This window comes from Lathyrus oleraceus, chromosome 5 (assembly GCF_024323335.1).
Source record: "Lathyrus oleraceus cultivar Zhongwan6 chromosome 5, CAAS_Psat_ZW6_1.0, whole genome shotgun sequence".
NCBI lineage: Eukaryota > Viridiplantae > Streptophyta > Magnoliopsida > Fabales > Fabaceae > Lathyrus > Lathyrus oleraceus.
Window position 1 is genome coordinate 22,413,344 of NC_066583.1, and position 21,174 is coordinate 22,434,517.

Sequence of the window (21,174 nt, forward strand, 5' to 3'; positions counted from 1 at the left end):
ATTGGTAGTATAATTACTCAAAACACAAAAACCAAAGGCTTTTGTCTAATTGAAACAATTTATAAACTCTGTATCGTCAAGCAGTCCTTGAGATCGACAAACGGGGAATTTCCCTTTTATTACTACAGTGAGAAAAATAGTACACTTGCTATTTTCCCATCACCTCCTGGATTGCATCTTGCACCAGATCCCTGAAAAGAAAACATTGAGACGTTTTATGACCCAAAAAACTATGGTATTTACAAAACCCTCATTTTTTTCTTTGTTCTAAAGGAGGTACTTTAGCACCCGGAGGTACTATCATTTGACCATCTTTGACCAGTAAGTCGAAGATTTCATCACATTTTGTAACATCGAAAGTATATGTTTTCTTAGGAAACCTGTCATTCTTTTCAGGTTTGACAGGGTATCTCCCGTTCGAAGTGGCCAAAACTTTGCACGCATATGGTGGCCCCTGTGTTAACTCAGTAAGATCAATCTCAGTATCGTCGAAGTCTGGAACTTCAAGGCCTGAATCTTCATGATCTTTCCTAAAATCGACATAGGCTACCCTTTTACCTTTGTTTGTTCTAGCCTTTTCCTCTTTTAAACGTTCTACCTGTCGAACTATGTCAGCCAACTGGGCCATATCCCTTAGGTATTGAGTATCCAACTTCTTTCTAATCGAGTAATCAAGGTCCCCAGCGGCCATTTCGACCAACTCATGCTCTGGCACTTGCGTAAAACACCTGGATTTGAGTAGTCTAAATCTATTCAGGTAGTCGTCAATTGGCTCAGTGAATTTTCGTCGGACACTAGCCAACTCTTTCAAACTTATCTTCGTTTTCCCCATGTAGAACTGTTCATGGAACATTCTTTCAAGCTGGTTCCATGAATGGATCGAATTCTGGGGCAAAGTTGTGAACCATGTAAAAGCATTCTTGGTAAGAGAACTTGGAAAAAATTTCATCTGAAGATTCTCGTTATTTGACATATCTCCAGCTTCAATTAGGTATCTCGCCACATGTTCGACAGTAGACTCAGTAGTATCCCCAGCAAACTTGGTGAATTTGGGGATTTTGGTCCTTAGGGGTGCATCTGTCTGTAAGACATATTCTGCCAAAGGCGACGTATAATTGGGTCTTCTGAGACCAAAATTCACCCCATTTCGAACCATAATTCTCTCGACTATAGCAGCTATTATCTACTGCCACATCATCATGTCGAACTTGCCGTATGATATCATCTACATTCTGATTCCTATTTACCATTAACACCCTTGGTTCCCTGTGCACGTGTGGTTCGATCCTAGGAGGTACTACTATTCCTCCTTGATTTTGTGGGATCTGGTTAATGGCGAGGTCTTCCTCAAGCGTGGGATCATAATTCTCTCTTACCCAATCCTTGGGCAGGGGACGCTGGTGGTGAGGTATACCAAGAAACTCAGACATTCGAGCCACTTGTGATGTCATCTGTTGATTCGAATGAGTTGTATTTTGAATCAAAGGATTTAACACAGTGGCTAAAGTTTGAGTCAACATCTGGACCATTTCATGATTGCTTTCGTCCATCTGTTGCCTCCATGCCGCTGTAAAATTATTGGTAAGAGTGGGTAGTTGTACTGGGTATCTTAAACCTAACGCCTGATTGGTTCGACCCACATTTATCCCAGACCCTTGTATTGGTGAGTTTATGTTAGGCGCTGGTTCCAAAAAAGTAGAACCCACATTTTGTAGATTGGCCATCATTGAAGTTGGCATTCCATACGGCTGTTCTCGACCGCCAAATGGTATTGAAAAACCAGGGGGTACCAAAGGCCTATTTGGGATGTCCCTAATCGGTGAAGGAGTATGGGGAGGTCCCCTAGGTCCAACATAAGTCAGAATTGGTTCAGAGTGGGAGATCGAATGCGTAGGCATCGAACTCACCATAGACGAAACTATTTCAGATGCATGTGTCGTGCCCGTATTTGCCCCCCATCGAAGAAGAAGGAGTCACTATGCTTCTAGTTGGTGGGTTTTGAGAATTCCGAGTTTCCGGCGGATTCATATTCGCCATCCTCGTCTGTGGTTCTCTCCCTGTTCGTCATTGGTCGTTTATGGCTATTTTACCACTTCTTAAAAGCATACAACAATTCTTTTCTCAAACAAAACTTAGCAATCAAATAGAATGTTAGCACTAGTCCCACTGGGCGTGCCAATTTGTTTACCTTGAAAAATGGTAAACAACCGTTGATCTTCCAAATTTCTAAATTTGGTTACTTACAGGATCAATCAGATTGATCCTAGGACATGTGCTAAGTTTATCGTAAGCGTAACATTGATAAATGATCGGACTAAACGTCAAATCGAAGCGTTAAATAAAAACTAAAGACAAAAGAGTGACTTGAACAAAAGAACAATCTTAAATTATTATTTAAAACTATTAAAGAAGAGATAAATGATGAGAATTGTAGAAGGATTGAAAGCAATCAAAAAGGTTGGTAAGTGCTGGAATCTCTAAGAATGTAAGGTAAAAGTTCAAAGTAACGAAAGGAACTAAAGATCTTTAAACTTATAAATGACGAAGTAAGAAATAAAGTGTTTGAGAGTAAAAAGCAAGGAAAGATATTTCTTAAAAGAAATTAAAGATAACTTTGCAATGCTTTGAAATGATTAAACAATGGTGTAGACAACTTACATTCCGCATTTTACAGTTCTTCTTCACACGAATTGTTGGTTCTATGTGTTGGCAGCAATTTGGGTAAAACCTAGAATGTTCACAAGTTGTCACAAGTGTTGTCTTGACATAAGATAACATGTACCTGCAGGATGTTTAAAATGTAATTATGCAACATTTTTACTGAGATGTCAGACCCGATGTCATCACATCTGTATACAGAACATTCAGTCTGAATGTTATGTATTATGTGATTGCGTTTTTAATGCTAATCTATGTATGATTGATGAGATGATTGAACACGCTATCAATCAATAATTACAACTAGATTGACTTATTTTCCAAGGAGATATAATCAACTGTCATGAGAAGATATGAATGGAAAATAGTTTTAGGGTTTAATGATGTCCAAGCCCCGCCAATTGCTTCTATATAAAGGACATGGAAAACCTGGTTTTATACACAAGAAATAACGAATGAAATATTGAGAGAGAGAATAAGGGTTTGATTCTTGTGTGGTCGTGTGTACTGTAAGCCATTCATTCATCCATAGATGATTGAATTGGACTGATTTTTGAGTTGTAATTTGTCCATTCTAAGCTTTGAAGCATGAGTGTGTGTTTACTTGATTGAAGCTTTTAAGTAAGATCAAGTATGTGTCTTTGAAGAGTGTTTTCTTTTCATTGTAATTCTTGTTTTATATCACTGCTGTGATTGAGGGGGAGTGATAGGATCTCATATCTAAGAGTTCTTAGGTAGAAGTCACACGGGTAGAGATTCGGTGAAAAGACTGTAACTTGAAGTTGTTTATTGAGAGTCTTTGAACTGATTCTGTTTAGTGGATTTCCTTCCTGGCTTGGTAGCCCCCAGACGTAGGTGAGTTTGCACCGAACTGGATTAACAATTGCTTGTGTCTCTTGCATTACTGTTCTTTATCTTTTATCCTGTTTGTATTGTTCAGATATTAGTGTCGTGACATTACCTTCGACATCTCGTATCTGATACCAGAATTTCAATTGGTATCAGAGCAGGCATCCTGCTCTGGTTCTGGGTGAGATCTAGGGACGTTACTTTCTGGTACTATGGATAGAGACGGGGGATCTGTTCACAGACCACCTATTCTGGATGGATCCAACTATGACTATTGGAAACCTCAAATGGTAGCCTTCCTAAAATCTTTGGATAATAAGGCTTGGAAGGCTGTTTTAACAGGCTGGGAACATCCAGTTATTACTAAGGATAGAGAAGCTACAACTGATAAGAAGGATGAGGAACAATGGACCAAGGAGAAGGATGATCTAGCCCTTGGGAACTCTAAAGCATTGAATGATACATTCAATGGAGTAGATAAGAATATCTTCAGATTGGTAAACAACTATGAGGTGGCTAAAGATGCTTGGAACATTCTCAAAACCACTCATGAAGGCACCTCTAGAGTGAAGATGTCTAGACTGCAGCTGCTCACTACCAAGTTTGAAAATTTAAGGATGAAAGAAGATGAAAATATTCATGAATTTCATATGAATATCCTTGAAATTGCTAATGCCTCAGGAGCCCTGGGTGAGAAGATGTCAGATGAAAAACTAGTGAGGAAAATACTCTGGTCACTTCCTAAGAGATTTGCCATGAAAGTGACTGCCATAGAAGAGTCTCAAGACATTTCCAATATGAGAGTTGATGAGCTAATTGGATCCCTCCAAACATTTGAGATGGGAATGTGTGATGGATCTGAAAAGAAAGACAAACGCATAGCCTTCACGTCAAACAATGAAGAGAAAGAGGAAGAAAGTGGTCAAGATACTGATGAAGATCTGGCAAATGATGTAGCATTACTAGGAAGACAGTTCAACATACTTCTGAAAAAGATGGATGTAAGGTCTAAGTCTAATGTCAATAACATCTCATCTGATATCAGTAAGTCCAATAATGCTGGAATAAGAACAAGATCTGATGAAAAGACCAAAGAAGGAAAAGGAGTTCAGTGCCATGAACGTGAAGGGTATGGACATATTAGAGCTGAATGTGGAACCTACCTCAAGAAACAGAAGAAGAGTCTTCCTGCTACTTGGTCTGATGAAAGTGAGACAGAAGAGTCTGCAAATCTTGTGACTGCATTGACTAGAAGATGGGGTTCTGATGAAGACTCAAGTGATGAAGTAACCTTTGATGAGTTAGCCACTACCTACAGAAAGTTGTGTCACAGAAGTGAAGAAGTGTGTCAACAAATTGAAAGTCAGAAGAAAGTGATAACACAAGTGGAGAATGGGAAGGTAGAACACTTGGAAACCATCTCTAAGTTAAAGACTGAAGTAGTGTTCTTGAATTCCAAACTGGATGAGATGACAAAGTATGTCAGAATGCTAAACAATGGATCTAACACCTTAGACAAAATTCTCCAGACTGGACAAATGACAGGAGACAAGTCTGGCATTGGGTTCAATGAATCCAAACCTGAGTGCAGTCACATTGGTAGCAAACCGAAATCCAAACCTGAGTGCAGTCACACTGGTAGCAAACCAAAGATGTCACATCATATGTCACAACATCATAAAGGAAGACAACAGAAAGGGAAACATCAAAGATGGAGATGTCATTATTGTGGAAAATTTGGCCACATAAAACCATTCTGCTATAAGTTATATGGCTATCCTAGTCCTTCTCATCATCAACCTAGACCCAAATATCACATACCTGTCAACAGAAAACAATGGGTCCCTAGGACTGGTGTTACAAACCTGATAGCTCACACTTCCTTCAGAGTTTCAGCCAAAGAAGACTGGTATTTTGACATTGGTGCTCCAGACACATGACTGGAAATAAAAACCTGCTAACTGGCCTTCATCCTCATGCCACCAGCTATGTAACCTTTGGTGATGGAGCAAAGGGTGAAATCAAGGGGATTGGTAAGCTTAACTGCCCTGGAGTCCCTAACCTTGACAATGTCCTACTTGTTAAGGGTCTGACTGCAAACCTAATAAGCATCAGTCAACTGTGTGACCAAGGTCTAACTGTAAACTTCACAAAAACTGAATGTATGATTACTAATAAAGAAAATGAAGTGATCATGAAAGAAGTCAGGTCTAAGGACAACTGCTACATGTGGAGTTCTCAAGAAACTGGTTATTCATAAATGTGTACTCTAGCCAAAGAAGAAGAAGTGAAGATATGGCATCAAAGATTGGGCCATCTGCATCTTAAAGGAATGAAGAGGATTATATTTGTTGAAGCTGTTAGAGGAATTCCCAACTTGAAGATTGATGAAGGAATATTTCTGGGCTATTCAACAAACAGCAGAGCATATATAGTCTTTAATTCCAGAACAAAAGTAATGATGGAATCTATCAATGTTGTGGTTGATGATCAACAGACAGATGTCACAGACGATGTTGAGACATCTCTAAATGATGCCCCAGCTGATTTCCCAGATAAAAATAATGAGAGTGAACCTCCTCAAGCTGAACTTGAAGCTGACAAAATCAACAAGGGACCCTCCATCAGAATTCAGAAGGATCATCCTCAAGATCTCATTATAGGAGACCCAAATAAAGGGGTCACAACTAGATCAAGGGAAGTGATCTCACATGGATGTTTTGTGTCAAAGATTTAGCCTAGTAATGTCAAGGAAGCCTTGACTGATGAGTTCTGGATCAATGCCATGCAGGAAGAGTTAGGCCAATTCAAGAGAAATGAAGTCTAGGAACTGGTTCCAAGACCTGAAGGAATAAATGTCATTGGAACAAAGTGGGTTTACAAGAATAAATCTGATGAACAAATAGTGGTTACTAAAAATAAAGCAAGATTAGTAGCACAGGGATACACTCAAGTTGAAGGAGTTGACTTTGATGAAACATTTTCCCCTGTAGCTCGCCTTGAGTCCATTAGACTATTGCTTGGAGTGGCATGTATTCTGAAGTTTAAACTGTTCCAAATGGATGTAAAAAGTGCCTTCTTGAATGGCTACTTAAATTAGGAAGTATATGTTGAACAACCTAAAGGATTCACAGATCCAAATCTTCCAAAGCATGTGTACAAGTTGAGGAAAGCCCTCTATGGTTTGAAACAAGCTCCTAGGGCTTGGTATGATAGACTCACAATGTTCCTCACTAACAATGGATACAGGATGAGAGGTATTGAAAAAACCCTATTTGTTAAGAATGAAGGAGGAAAACTCATGGTGGCTCAAATATATGTGGATGATATTGTGTTTAGTGGGATGTCAGATCAGATGGTCGAACATTTTGTTAAACAAATGCAGTATGAATTTGAGATGAGCCTTGTTGGAGAGCTGACCTATTTTCTTGGGCTACAAGTCAAGCAGATGGAAGATTCTATCTTTCTATCTCAAAGCAAATATGCCAAAAACATTATTAAGAAGTTTGGCATGGAGAATGCAAGTCATAAAAGGACACATGCTCCTACACATCTGAAAGTCTCCAAAGATGAAAATGGTGTTAGTGTATATCAAAGTCTATACAGAAGCATGATAGGAAGTCTGCTATATCTCACAGCAAGCAGACCTGATATTGCTTTTGTTGTAGGTGTTTGTGCTAGATATCAAGCTGAACCAAAAGTCAGTCACATAAACCAAGTGAAGAGGATACTGAAATATGTCAATGGCACCAGTGACTATGGGATGTTGTATACTCATGGTTCTGGATCTATGCTGACTGGATACTGTGATGCTGACTGGGCTGGAAGTGCTGATGATAGGAAAAGCACATCAGAAGGATGTATCTTCTTGGGGAACAACTTAATATCATGGTTTAGTAAGAAACAAAATTGTGTGTCCCTTTCCACTGTTGAAGCTGAATACATAGCAGTTGGAAGTAGTTGTTCTCAACTGGTTTGGATGAAACAAATGCTGACTGAATACAATGTCACGCAAGATGTTATGACATTGTACTATGACAACCTGAGTGCTATAAATACTTCTAAGAATCCTATTCAGCACAGCAGGATAAAACACATTGATATTCGTCATCACTTTATTAGAGAACTGGTGGAAGAGAATATCATAGCTCTGGAGCATGTTACTACTGAAATACAATTAGCTGACATATTTACAAAGGCTTTGGATGCTAATCAATTTGAATGTTTAAGAGGGAAATTAGGGATTTGTATCTATGAGAATTTATAGCAATTAATTTGGAGTGGAAAAGGTAATAAAAATATTGTCTGCCCACTTAAAATAAAGTGCCCCGTTTATGGTAAATCATTACCTAGTATTGGAACTACCATCTATAGCATTTTCACACGCAACCTCAGCTCAACCACTTCCATCTTCCTCAAACTTCATCGACCATCTCTGCTAAGGCAACAAAAATTCTTTCACAAGCACAACAAGATGTCACAACATCCTTCATCTTCTGGTTCTAAAAACACCAAACCTGCGCACAAAGCAAGAACACCCTCTATGGACTTTCTTCATGAGGACATTTTGGAAGTGATTCCCCTATCAGTCATCCCAGGCGACGCTCCTGGTCCATCCTCCACTGTTGGACATACTCAAGGTAACAATTCTGATAACCCTACCTCTAAAGAGGACATGCATCATACTGATCGTGTCATTAGAAATCTTGTCACGAGGATCCTAAATGAAGGACACTCTGTAAAGGGAGTGTCTACTCCTCTGTCTAGAAGGGACCCTTCTCCTGAGGTTGAACCTCACAATGAGAAAGATGATGATTCATTTAGGTCTGAGAAAGATATTGTTGCAGAAGGACTGTGTTCTTTAGGGAAAACCTTGCCTAGTAAGAAATCTGTAGATGCTTCTCAGTCTAAGAAGCATGACTCTGGTAAGAAGGTGATTGACTTGGAAGAAAAAAGCTCAGATGATGAAGATGACAAATTGCTTCATCACTTGAAGCAAGTGTTGCAAAGAGAATGAAGACCAGAAAGGGGAGGTCTGTGGCTGAGATGATGACAACCAAAACTGGTAAGAAGGCTACTGATGTAGGCCCTTCAAAGTCTTAGAGTAAAGTGGAGGTAAAGAAGAGAAAGGTAAGAGAAAGTTCTGATTCAGAGGAAGATGTTGAAGACGATGTCCCAGACATCTCTCATGTCAAAAGGTCAAATGTTAGAAAATCTCCTGCAAAGGTTGCTGCTGTGCACCTGAATAACATTTCCTTCCATCTTGAAGATGGTGCAGCCAAGTGGAAATTTGTAATCCAAAGGAGAGTGGCTGTGGAAAGAGAACTGGGAAAGGATGTTGTGGAAGTTAAGGAGGTCATGGACCTGATTATGTCTGCTGGTTTAATGAAAATAGTTAGTGGTTTATCTCAATGTTTTGAAGGTCTTGTTAAAGAGTTTGTGGTGAACATCCCTGAGGACATTGCTGACAAGAACAACAAAGAGTTTTGTAAGGTGTTTGTTAGAGGAAAGTGTGTGAAGTTTTCTCCAACTGTGATCAATAAGTTCCTAGGAAGAGGAACAGAAGGTGCTGTTGAACTAGAGGCCACAGACAATGAAGTCTGTAAGAAAATAACTGCTGGACAGGTCAAGGAGTGGCCAAGCAAGAAGCATCTCTCTGCTGGAAAATTAAACTGTGAAATATGCTATCTTGCATAAGATATGGTCAGCAAACTGGGTACCAACAAATCACATCTCTACAATCTCAAATGCTTTTGGAAGACTCATATTTGCTATTGGAACCAAGCTTAATTTTGATTATGGAAGATTCATGTTTGAACAAATTGTCAAACATGCTTCTACAAATGCAGTGAAGCTGCCTATTGCTTTTCCCTCAATAATTGTGAGATAATCCTAAGCCAGCAACCTGGAATACTGAGCACAAGTGATATCCCTAGTAGAAGAAAACCTCCATTGTCAGTTCATTACAAATTATTTGAAGGCAGTCATGTCAATGACATTGTCATGACATCTGCTGTAAAGAAGCCAGCCTCTCAAGGTAGCCTGATTGCTGAATTGAAAGAGACCTGTAAGGAATTGGAGACTGGGATAAGGGTGGCTAAAGCTAGGAAAGAAGCTCTGGAGGTTCTGAATAATAGCTTGGAGCAAGGAGATATGGATAATGTTGGTCAAGCGAAGGACACAGATGCCCACACCTCAAGTGAGAGGTCTGAATCTCAAGATAAATCAAGTGGCAGTTCTGGATCTGAAGCTGATGAAGATGGTAGCTCCTCTGACTGAGTGGTGGTGAAGATGGTTCCCCTGTTATAATGATATGCTGTTTTGGATGCTTTGATGTTTGATGTTTGATGTTTTTTTTGCAGTCTTGTTTTGATGCCTTGATGTAATTTTTGGGTTCTCCTTGTGATTTCTCTGGATTTCTTTTTATCTCAGCTTATATAGCTGTGTATAATTGTGGTTCTGTAACACCTGACAATATGTTTTAACATTCTATATGTTTAAACATTCTATGTGACATTCTCTGTTGGACTAATAGACATTTATTTTGTCTCATTGGTCTCTTTGGTCTATTTTGACTAAAAAGGGGGAGAAGTAGCTATAGGAGAGCTGTAGTGAATATATGCTATGAAGTAGCTAGGCTATAAACAGATGACAACTGATGTTGAACAGGATGATGTTTTGTGGAGAACATGTGATGTTGAAGGAGATGTCAGATGGGGTGATGGATGTTACAGGTGTTGTGGAAGGAGATGTCTGTGTTGAACAGACTTAGGGGGAGAAGAAGCACATATGTGTTTAATGTGTGTTTACTAGTTGCTATTATAGCTAGTAAATGTGTGGTTTATTACTTCCGCTGCTGCTTAACTGCTGATATGTTTTTTTTTCTTGTGAACAAATGGACTGATATATGTTTTAGCCAAAATTTGCCAAAGGGGGAGTTTGTTGGTTCTATGTGTTGGCGGCAATTTTGGTAAAACGTGGAATGTTCACAAGTTGCCACAAGTGTTGTCTTGACATAAGATAACATGTATCTGCAGGATGTTTAAAATGTAATTATGCAGGATTTTTACTGAGATGTCAGACCCAATGTCATGACATCTGTATACAAAACATTCAATCTGAATGTTATGTATTATGTGATTGCATTTTTAATGCTAATCTATGTATGATTGATGAGATGATTGAACGCGCTATCAATCAGTAATTACAACTAGATTGACTTATTTTCCAAGGAGACATAATCAGCTGTCATGAGAAGATATGAATGGAAAATAGTTTTAGGGTTTTATGATGTCCAAGCCCAGCCAATTGCTTCTATATAAAGGACATGGAAAACCTGGTTTTATATACAAGAAATAACGAACGAAATATTGAGAGAGAATAAGGGTTTGAGTCTTGTGTGGTCGTGTGTACTGTAAGCCATTCATTCATTCATAGATGATTGAATTGGACTGATTTTTGAGTTGTAATTTGTCCACTCTAAGCTTTGAAGCATGAGTGTGTGTTTACTTGATTGAAGCTTTTATATAAGATCAAGTATGTGTCTTTGAAGAGTGTTTTCTTTTCATTGTAATTCTTGTTTTATATCACTGCTGTGATTGAGGGGGAGTGAGTAGGATCTCATATCTAAGAGTTCTTAGGTAGAAGTCACACGGGTAGAGATTAGGTGAAAAGACTGTAACTTGAAGTTGTTTACTGAGAGTCTTTGAACTGATTCTATTTAGTGGATTTCCTTCCTGGCTTGGTAGCCCCCAGACGTAGGTGAGTTTGCACCAAACTGGGTTAACAATTGCTTGTGTCTCTTGCATTACTGTTCTTTATCTTTTATCCTGTTTGTATTGTTCAGATATTAGTGTCGTGACATTACCTTCGACATCTCATATCTGATACCAGAATTTCACGAATACTTAGTAAATTTGCAGGTTTTTGTACACAATTTGACACACTTTTCTAACTCTAAGACCCTATATTTATACTGGATCGAAATAACCTCTATGAGGGTTCTTCAATCACGTCGATACACGTGGCTTCCTGCATGCGTATGTTTGCTCACTCTGGTTCCACATGTATCCTTGTGGTTTCTAACGAAGATACTCCTTAAGGAACCGCTCCGAAATTTCAGCTATAAGCTTGATCTTTACTTAATCAGCTAAGTCAGTCTACCTTCAGCTGGTCAAATCACCTCTTAGTCGAAGCCAGTTGTGCATGCTTTCCAATTTTGGTAATTTTGAAGTGGGTGTCGAAAATTTGAGCTAACAGTTATTTCTTGGGTTTTATCGATGTTTCCCCTTTCCTTTTTAGAAATAAATGAAGTTCGGTGGCGACTCTGTTCAGTCCATCCTACGAGCGTGCAATTGTGCTTCGGTAAGTCGTGTTCTTATTTCCCGAGGTACGACAGATGGTGACTCTACTGGGGATGGTTTCCCTAAGTGGGTCAAACCTAGTTATGTCGTTTGTGTGCTTTTATTTGATTTACTTGTGTGGCTTTTCTTTATTTCTTTTATTATCTATATTGTTATATTTACATTATCTGTTGTATTGGTTCTATTATACTTTGGTACTTGGATACTCTAAATGCAAACCTGGTGGAAAAGACTCTCTACCCGAGTCTAGAGGGAAGACATGAGATAGGGTGATGGTTGAGTAGTACGGACTCCAGAGGTGAATACCTCGTAAGGGTTGGTATGAGAACCTCACTTAGAGTAGATCCTTTTGAAAATATTATCACCGGAGGTGAATACCTCGTAAGCTTCAATGATTCAAAGTGTAAGACCCTAATTTTGACCCTAAGATCCCTCATGGCATTATATCATTGCTCATTGCATTGCCTCAAGGATCATAGCATGTGTGGCTCCTTTACCCTAGGGGGTGGGACTTTTGTGAGTTGGTTTGAGACCACCAAGCATGCTTGTATTGTATATTATTGCTTTTCTTATTTTTTTTACTAACCAAAAGCACAAAAATATGTCACTAACTCTTTTTGTTTTGAAGCTTAAGTGATCACGTGCTCCCTTGCTCCTAGGAGACTCCTAAGCTCAATGAAGTGGCTAGATGAAGATGAAAGCAAGCATGACAATGGTTCACAAAGCTCTCAATCATCATATATGTCTCCTAAGTATCTCAATTTTCCAATTTGATCAAGATAACCCAAAGGGCTTGAGGATTGTTTCCCAAGGAAACCCTAATTCAACTATGCATTGACTGTGCCTTGCTCATGAAGCAACCTCAACCTATGATCAAATTTAATCAAGGGAAGTTCTTTAATTCATTATTTTATGCATATATGAGCCTATGTGAGTATCCTTAATCATTCATTCATCAAGATTTGAGGTTTGGCCTTGAGAAGTTGACCAGTCAAGTCATTTGATTAAACTGAGGTTCACTGAGATATAACTTTTGATGTGTTTGTCAAATGAAGATGACCCCAAGAGAAAACATGTTCTTCAAAACCATATGAACAACTTTCATGTTCATCAAAAATACATTTGAAACTTGGAAGGTCATCATTCATTTTAAAACATTATAGGTCATTTTGACTGAAACCCTAATTTTGGGTCAACTTCCCAAGGACCTAACTTCCTTAATTTTTATTATTTTGAGGTTAGACCAATTACATTGGAAATCTTAAGATTTCTACTTCAAAGTTTATGTTGGACAAAATTTCATAATCCTAAAAGAAACACATGTGATAATACAAAACATTATAGGTCACTTTGGACCAAAGTCATTGAATTTGAAAAATGTCCAACTTCAAGTGCCCATAACTTTCTCATAAAAAATCTAAATGATGAAAAATTTGAGTCTAAATTGATAATCTTGAAAAGATATACAACTTTGATGTTGGAGGTTTTTCCATTTGAGGCTTGCATCATTGAAACAGAAGGGCTTGAAGTTGCTTGGTTTTGGCAAAAAAATTCAAAGGGAACCTAGACATGTTTTGTACCCCAAACTTCAAAGCCAGTTTTCATAAATTTCCACACTCCAAATGATATTTTTCCCAACATGACTTTTGTTCCTTATGTCAAGAGCTTTCCAACCATTACTCACATGACCATTTTTGGATTTTTCATGTTTGAAATTCGAAGAGCTCAATGTTTAGGTTCAATTATGCAATTCACATCATAACTTCATGCACAAGCCAATGCAGATCCAATTACACGTCCAAACCATTTGCATTTGAGTTCAGCTTGCATTTTCATCCATTTTTGGGCTTTGCATGCGCCTGTACAGGCCCATGCATGAAGAGTCCAAATTCCATGCACACGAGCAAAGCACCCCATTGCATCATCTCCAACTATAAATAGAAGTGCTAGCTCATTCAAATTTAAACTTGAAGGAGATTTGAAACTCTGCTGGATTGAAACCTCACCCTCACTCAAAGGAATTTCAGTTTTCATTTCTCAATTTCAAGCTTGAATTTCAACATCCTTAGTTAATCTTCAAGTCTTAATTCCTTAGCCTTGCATCATCATCACATCTCCAGATCAAAATTGGATCAAAAGCTTGGAGAGATCGTGCTGTTCAAAGCTCCATTTCAGAGGTATATCACCAAACTATTTTGATCTGGATCTTGCTATACCATGTGAATTGCTTGAGTTTGAACTGTTTTCTGAAGTCCTCGAGCAAGAGGCAGGCCAGTGGCGGTCTTAACTTCATGAATCATGACATTTCAGATCAAACACTATGATCTTCAACCTCTTGTTTCTCTCTAAATAGAAACATTGAGGAAGATCCAAGGTTACAGGGGTGATGTACATCACCCCAGCTTCATTTTGATACCTTGTTTGTTTATTTTTATTAAGTTTTAAAAACCTGCGCGTGGTGGCCGGAACCAGTTAGCTGGCCGGAGAAGATGGTGGTTTCCACCACCATCCCCACGTGGGAGCTTCTGATCCCTTGGATCTCTCTCAAACATTTTAATCTTGGTCGTGTGTTATGTTGACTTGTTTTAAATCCTTTTGTGGCGCGCTTGACCAAGGTCCTTCATGCACCAGCGCCTCTGAGCCGTGTGATAATGCCACGTCAATTAATGAAAGGGTCATGTGGCGCTGGATTTTTGCTATTTTCTTATTTATATTTTAATTTCATTTATTTCCTTTTATTTTCAAAAATTCATAAATATTTTATTTGAAGTCACAAAAATATGAGACCAATGCCAAAAATTTTCTTGAAAAATCTAGTTTCATATTCTGATATTTAATTATTTTTGTGACTTCATTTAATATTTTTTGTGAATTATTTGGTTTTTAATAGTTTTTAATTCATTTTAAATACTTTTTTATATCTGAAAATTCCAAAAATATTTTCTTAACACATGTGGATCATGATGAGTCAATGAAAAATAGTCTCATCAATTTCTTAATTAATTTGAGATTTATTTGAGATTTTAATTCATATTGTGTTATTTTTATTATTTTTAATTGCTTTTAAATAGTTTCTGATTCCAAAAATTATTGAAAAAATTTGTCAAACTTTGTTTGACCATGTTAGACCTATGATGATTTAATTGGACTTGTTCAAGTTGATTTGAATTGAATATGAGGTTTGACCATATTTTGTTCATTTTATTTTACGTTTTATTTTTAATTCAAAAATACATAAAAAATATGTTTGACTTGTTGACTTCTAATCTTCATTTCTCTTCTGTTTTACATTGGTTGATGATGATTTGGTTCACTTTTGACCAATTGTATTTGACACTTTATTTCTCTTTCCATTCATTTCATCTTCATCTTATTTTCTTTTTATTTTGGCCAATGAGTTAATGTCTTATGGTTGGTCTTGACATATGAGAGGTTTAACCTTCTTTGATCCAAATCAAACTCAACTTGATCCAAGATCAAGTGAGTTGCTTTGGGTCCAAGATAGGTTGCTTCTTGGTCAAGCAAAAAACCTAAAGTCCATACAAGGCCTTTCTTCTTTTCTTTTGGCATGGCAAGTTGTAGGAGCTTGGCTTACTAGTCATGATCTCTAACTTGTGCTTATTTGCCTACAGTTTTATTGACCGGCCTCAGATAGGTGTGACTACTACATTATTCCACTTATGATTGCTTAACATAACGCTAAATTGTCTTATGACCAACTAACATAACTACTAACTACTAACTTTAATTCAAGCATTTAATTTCTTGCAATTTACTTTAATGCAATTTACTTTCTTGCTCATTTATTCATATTTCTTTTTATTTTGCTCACTTGAGCACATATTTTATGTTTATGCCATTTTCCTTTTGCTCATTTGAGCTCATTATTGTATATAAATATATTGTTGTCTTGTGGTTGTTTTGTCTTTGTTTGTGTGAATCCAATGCATAAAGGAGAAAGGACTTAGAATTAGGACATACCTATGCTTAAAGGAGTTAAAGAGCAACTAGGTCTCATGCCTTTAGAATGCTAAAATTGTTGAAGAGCAACTAGGCCTCATGCCTTTAGAATGCTAAATCTTAAAGTTGACTTCAAAGGATTTCCTTTCCAAAACTTATTCTTTGTCCATTCCTCTTATTATGTTGTGAACTTTTTGATGTTTGCTCTTGTGTGATAGGGATTCCATCTTGAGATAGTAAGAAGAACCATTGTCATGAGTAGCCAAGTTAAGAGAGACAAGTCAAATGGAGATCCTAGGAGCTTGAACTCATAATTGTTTGATTGCTTGATTGTGTTTGCTAAGTCCAAAGGAAAGGAGCATCTTGAATCATCTCTATGATCTCAAGAAAAGGAACTCCAAGGGTTTTATCTCTTCTCTTATCTTTGCATGTTTAGGAATAGCCCTTCTCTTCTTCTCCTCACTCTAACCCAAGCCAAACTCTTTATGTGCAAACTTTGACATTGTTTTCAAATTAGAAACCTAGGCCTTATGCCTTTGACTTTTCAAAATCTTTTCATCAATACTCATTGTGAATAAGTCTTAATTCAACTTTGACTTCATTTTGTAAATAAATATAACTTGTAAATACAACTCACTTCAAGTTGATTTTGTGGTTCCAATGGCCACCTTTGTTAAAACTTTTCATAAACATTAGCCATAGGTTTGAGTTATCATAGTGGTTGATGTAAACCTCACCTTATCCTTAGTGGTTGGATTATAAGTCTTCCATACTTATTGTAGGGTTAACCCCTCACTAGTATGTTGAAGCTCTCCTCACATGGTGGATTGTTGGTTTAGGTTGAGTTTTCTCCCTTTGATAACAAAATACCTTAAGGCTTTTAACCAAATCAATTCATCAATCTTTGAGATTTTTACCCCGAACTACGAGGTGTTGATCCTACCTTTGTGATGGTACGTAGGCAATGGGTTCATCCATTCAAACAACAAAATTGTAAATATAATCTATTCTTTTTCTCATCCCTACAATCTTTTGAACATATTTTCACAAATACCAACCTACAACACACATTTGCAAAAAGGGTTCCCTTAGAGTACTAAGGATGTTTTGGGTGCGTAAAACCTTCCCATTTCATAACCAACCCCCTTACCCAGATCTCTGACATTTTTATTAGTTTTTTATTTGATAAAACTTCTTACTTGGCTTTTGTTCGCTTTTTAGCCTTTCCTTTGGACAAATAAAAGTGTGGTGGCGACTTGAATTGTATGCTTACTTTTGGTTTAGTCAATAAGCCATAAGGTAACGAATACCCCGCTACACAAAGGTCCATGACTCTAAGGACTATTTAGAATATTAAACCTTTGGCCAACTAGGAATGATGGTTTCATAGTATGGATTCCCGAGGTGAATACTTCGTAAGGGTCGATACGAAAATCTTGCTCAAAATAGATTCTCTTGATGGAGTTGACGCCCGACAAGCATTTGCTATAAGCGTAAAATAGTCTTGCGAATCCATGACTCTGAGTGCCCTGTCTAGAACCGAAGTCGATGGTTGCGTAGTACAGACCCCCGTGGTGGATACCTCATAAGGGTCGGTACCATAACCTCACCCAGAATAGATTCCCTCGAAGGAGTTGATGACCGACAAGCATTTTCTGTGCGTCAAACATTCTTGTGAATCTGTGACTCTGGGGTCCTTTATAAAAGAACGCCCTAGATCATACCCGGTTAAAACCCTGTTTTGGAAAGCAATCAGATTCATCCATACCTCGGACCTTTGAACCTATACAAAAAAAATCATTGCATTCATCCATTCATTATATATGCATAGAAAAAGCAAAAATCTTAGTTTGTTTCACATTTGTTTCAAGAATTCAAGACACTTGTAAGCAAAATGAATCCTTAGAGAAGCAACATATTTCAGTTCAAATACAAGAAAGTGCACCTTGATAGCCTACAGAAGTTGAGTGATAAAGTGACATTGATCAAACTCACCGACTTCGTGAAAGATTATGGAAGAATCTTGAGTATCTTGAATGAGAAGATGGACATGATGACTATTGTGACAATAGCTCAGTTCTATGATCCGCCTCTACATTGTTTCACCTTTTCTCACTTTCAATTGGCTCCTACCTTGGAGGATTTTAGAGGATTGTAGGCCAGAATCTGAGAGATCATAATCCATTTCCTAGGTTTGATGAAGGTATTTTTCCTAAGAGAATAACTTCAGTTTTGAGTTTGGATGTTCCCATGGTCATAGAAAATTGGGACGTGAAAGGAATCTTCAGTGATTTTTCTAGAAAGTTCTTGGAAAATCAAGCTGTGAAGATGCAGAAGGTTGGAAATTGGAAAGCTTTATATGTTGTGTTAGCCTTGTTGGTACATGGGATAGTTACCTTCACAAATATTGACCATTTTATGGACTACTTGGATGTAAGGATTTTCTTGGCTAGTAATCTTGTACCTTTCCTCCTAGCTTACCTTAATCATGCTCTCCATGAGCGTCATGAAAAGAAGGGAGAAACTCTCTTTTGTTATGCATAATTGTTGCATGCTTGGTTCAAGTCTCACATGCCAGAAGAAGGCCTTTTTGTCTCCAAAGAGATCAAGCCATCTTAAAAGTTAGCTTCCCTTACCTCCGGTCATGTCAAGTGGTACATAAGGGAGTGGGAAACTAAATATATTATTGTCAACATTGGGGACTTCCCCAATGCACCTTTGTTAGGAACCAGGGGCTGCATCAACTTCAACCCAATGTTATCCTTGAGACAACATGGTTACCCTATGAATGGCCCTCTAAGAGCTGAAGTCTTAGAGCCCTTCATCTTGCACAATGCTGAAGCACATAACCCAATGGTGAAAAAGCTTAATAGATCATGGCAAGCAGTTATCAAAAAGGGTAAAGAGTTGGGTAAAAGAAATGTCATCGCCTGTGAACCTTACATTTGTTGGGTGAAAAAGAGAGTTTAAATAGTTAAGCTTCCTTTTCCATTTGACCCCTCCATCTTTCCTTTGGTTACTGAGCCAGAACCCATCTTTCCTAAAGATGTTGAGAAGCTTAATGTCTGAATCAAGGAGCTTGAAGCAGAAAATATTGAGTGGATGATTAAGCTCAATCAAGCACTTGGAAGTATGGATCAGGATGCTACTTATATGCTTTTCTCAAATGAGTGCAGATATTGGAGAAACCTCTACAGGGATATTGAGGTGACCAAAGCTGATGACCTATGTATCATCCAAGATCTCCAACGGTTCTATGTTGAATGGAGGGGCACATTTTTTAGGCTGTCAAGATTCACAAATTCCATTATGCAAGAGTTACTTGAAAAGTTGCAAGAAGCTGATTGGTGCATGTGTCTTGAGAACACTTTACATCAGGTTTTTAATTTCATTAAGTTTTGTAAAATGATGTTGGAAGGGTTAACCACCGACCTTGCTGCGATTCGGAGGGCCCGAAGGCCTTAGGCCGATGTTTTAAAAACCGAACCGAAGATCAAACCGGTGAAACTTGCGGTTTAAGGTTCAATTGATTCAACCGGTTAAACCTACGGTCGAAGTGTTTATTAAATAAACTAATAATGTGAAACTAAATTTCATAGATATATCACACATAATCATATGTTCACAACTTAATAAAATAAATATTTCAAAAATCCATTACAAATTTAATACGACAATATCAATAATACATATAATAACATAACATAGGTTTACACTTCATTTAAGAATAATTTGACCAAATTAAAGAATTACAATAAAATAAGTTAAACTAATTCAAACCAAAATTAAAATGAGAGAATATAATAACTAAAATAAAGTTCAAATAATTAAGAATACCTAAATTAAATAAGATACAATACCAAAAATAAATAATACAATATACTTTATTAAACAACAAAAAAACAAATTTGCGTTGAACTACGACAAACAAGTCTTAATTGACAACAACAAACAATATTGACTTGAACGACAATCAATATTGATTTGGACATCATGACCATATTTGAAAGAGATTGCGTGATGATGATATAGTGTGGTTGAAAGAAAAACTATAATGGACTGACAAAACTTAGAATTTTGTATGGTTGTAAAAAAAACATGAAATTCTTTTTTGTGATTGGAAATGTATGTTAATTTTGGATATTTACTAATAATTTTTTTTTAAAAATAATATTGATGTAGCAGGGTATTCGTTACCATTAGATATATTGACTAAATCCAAGGTAAACCATACAAGTCGAGTCGCCACCGCACTTCTATTTATCCAAAGGAATGGTTAGAAAGCGAACAAAAACCTAAAAGTTTTATCGAATCAAAAACTAGTAAAAATGTCAGAGATCTGGGTAAGGGGGTTGGTTATGTAATGGGAAGGTTTTAAGCACCCAAAACATCCTAGGTACTCCTAGGGAGCCCTTTTCATAAGTGTTGTTCTAGTCTAAAGGGTGTAGGTATATCTAAAGTACTATTTACTAAAAGGAAGGTTAAAAGAAAATGACTCGCAAGGATGTCGCATCCACTGCCTACGTATCTCATCTGAGTATGAGAATCAGAGTCTTCGTAGCTCGGCTACCTATGGGTTAAAGAGAAGTGTGCTCGGTAAGACGTCGCATCTTATGCCTACGTATCTCATCTGGAATGAGAATCAGAGCAAAACATAGTTCGGCTAACTAGGGGTTAAGGATTTCCATCTGAACATGGACTTACAAAAGAGGACACCAGCTGTGTCAAAGGAGGGTGGTCAGTGTGTTCAACGTCCTAGCAGTAGGTGTCACAGCTCGCTGAATCGAGTCTTAGGCAGTTACCTCTTTGCAATAGAACGGACTGACATGCCACAAGATCGGAGACGCACAAAAGGTCTAAAAGTGGGGAAGCTCTACTCTAGAGTTGTCATGCAATATGGACCTATGTGTTAGGATTTTCAAAGGGGAACATCTACCTAATGTTAGCATGCAAAGAATAAGGGAATTCTACCTATGTTATCATATTAAGGGTTCTACCTAATGGGTGCTACCTAAACAGAACAAGAGTCGACGGATGGAGCGCGAAGAGGAGTTACGGGGAAGGGTAGATGGCGATGCCGGAGGCAATCGACTGACAGGTAGATGGCGATGCCTGAGGCAATCGACTTACAAGAGGATGGATGAATGCGTGCTGGTTCTGTTAAGTTTTGAAAATGATTACTCGACGTTGGATCGAGCTTTTGATCTTATTTTGAAATGGTTATCGGATGTTCGTTTTAATTCTTGTATTAACAGGTGACTAAAGAAATAAAGAAATAAATATTATACACTTTATGGGAGAGGGGTACATTTGTTATGAATGGGGATTGTTCATGGCAAACAAA

General features: G+C 37.6%; 1 protein-coding gene across 1 annotated transcript; it reads right to left on the reverse strand.

Moving 5' to 3' along the window:
- Window positions 1-250: 250 nt before the first annotated feature.
- LOC127078509 (uncharacterized) lies at window positions 251-1,156 on the reverse strand. The gene has a single exon (XM_051018956.1). The coding sequence runs from the start codon at window positions 1,154-1,156 to the stop codon at window positions 251-253; it is 906 nt and encodes a 301-aa protein (XP_050874913.1).
- Between the last annotated feature and the right edge of the window lie 20,018 nt (window positions 1,157-21,174).

Bases quoted from the DNA above. Each gene is read 5' to 3' on its own strand.
- LOC127078509 (XM_051018956.1), bottom strand. From the start codon at position 1,156: ATGGTTCGAAATGGGGTGAATTTTGGTCTCAGAAGACCCAATTATACG.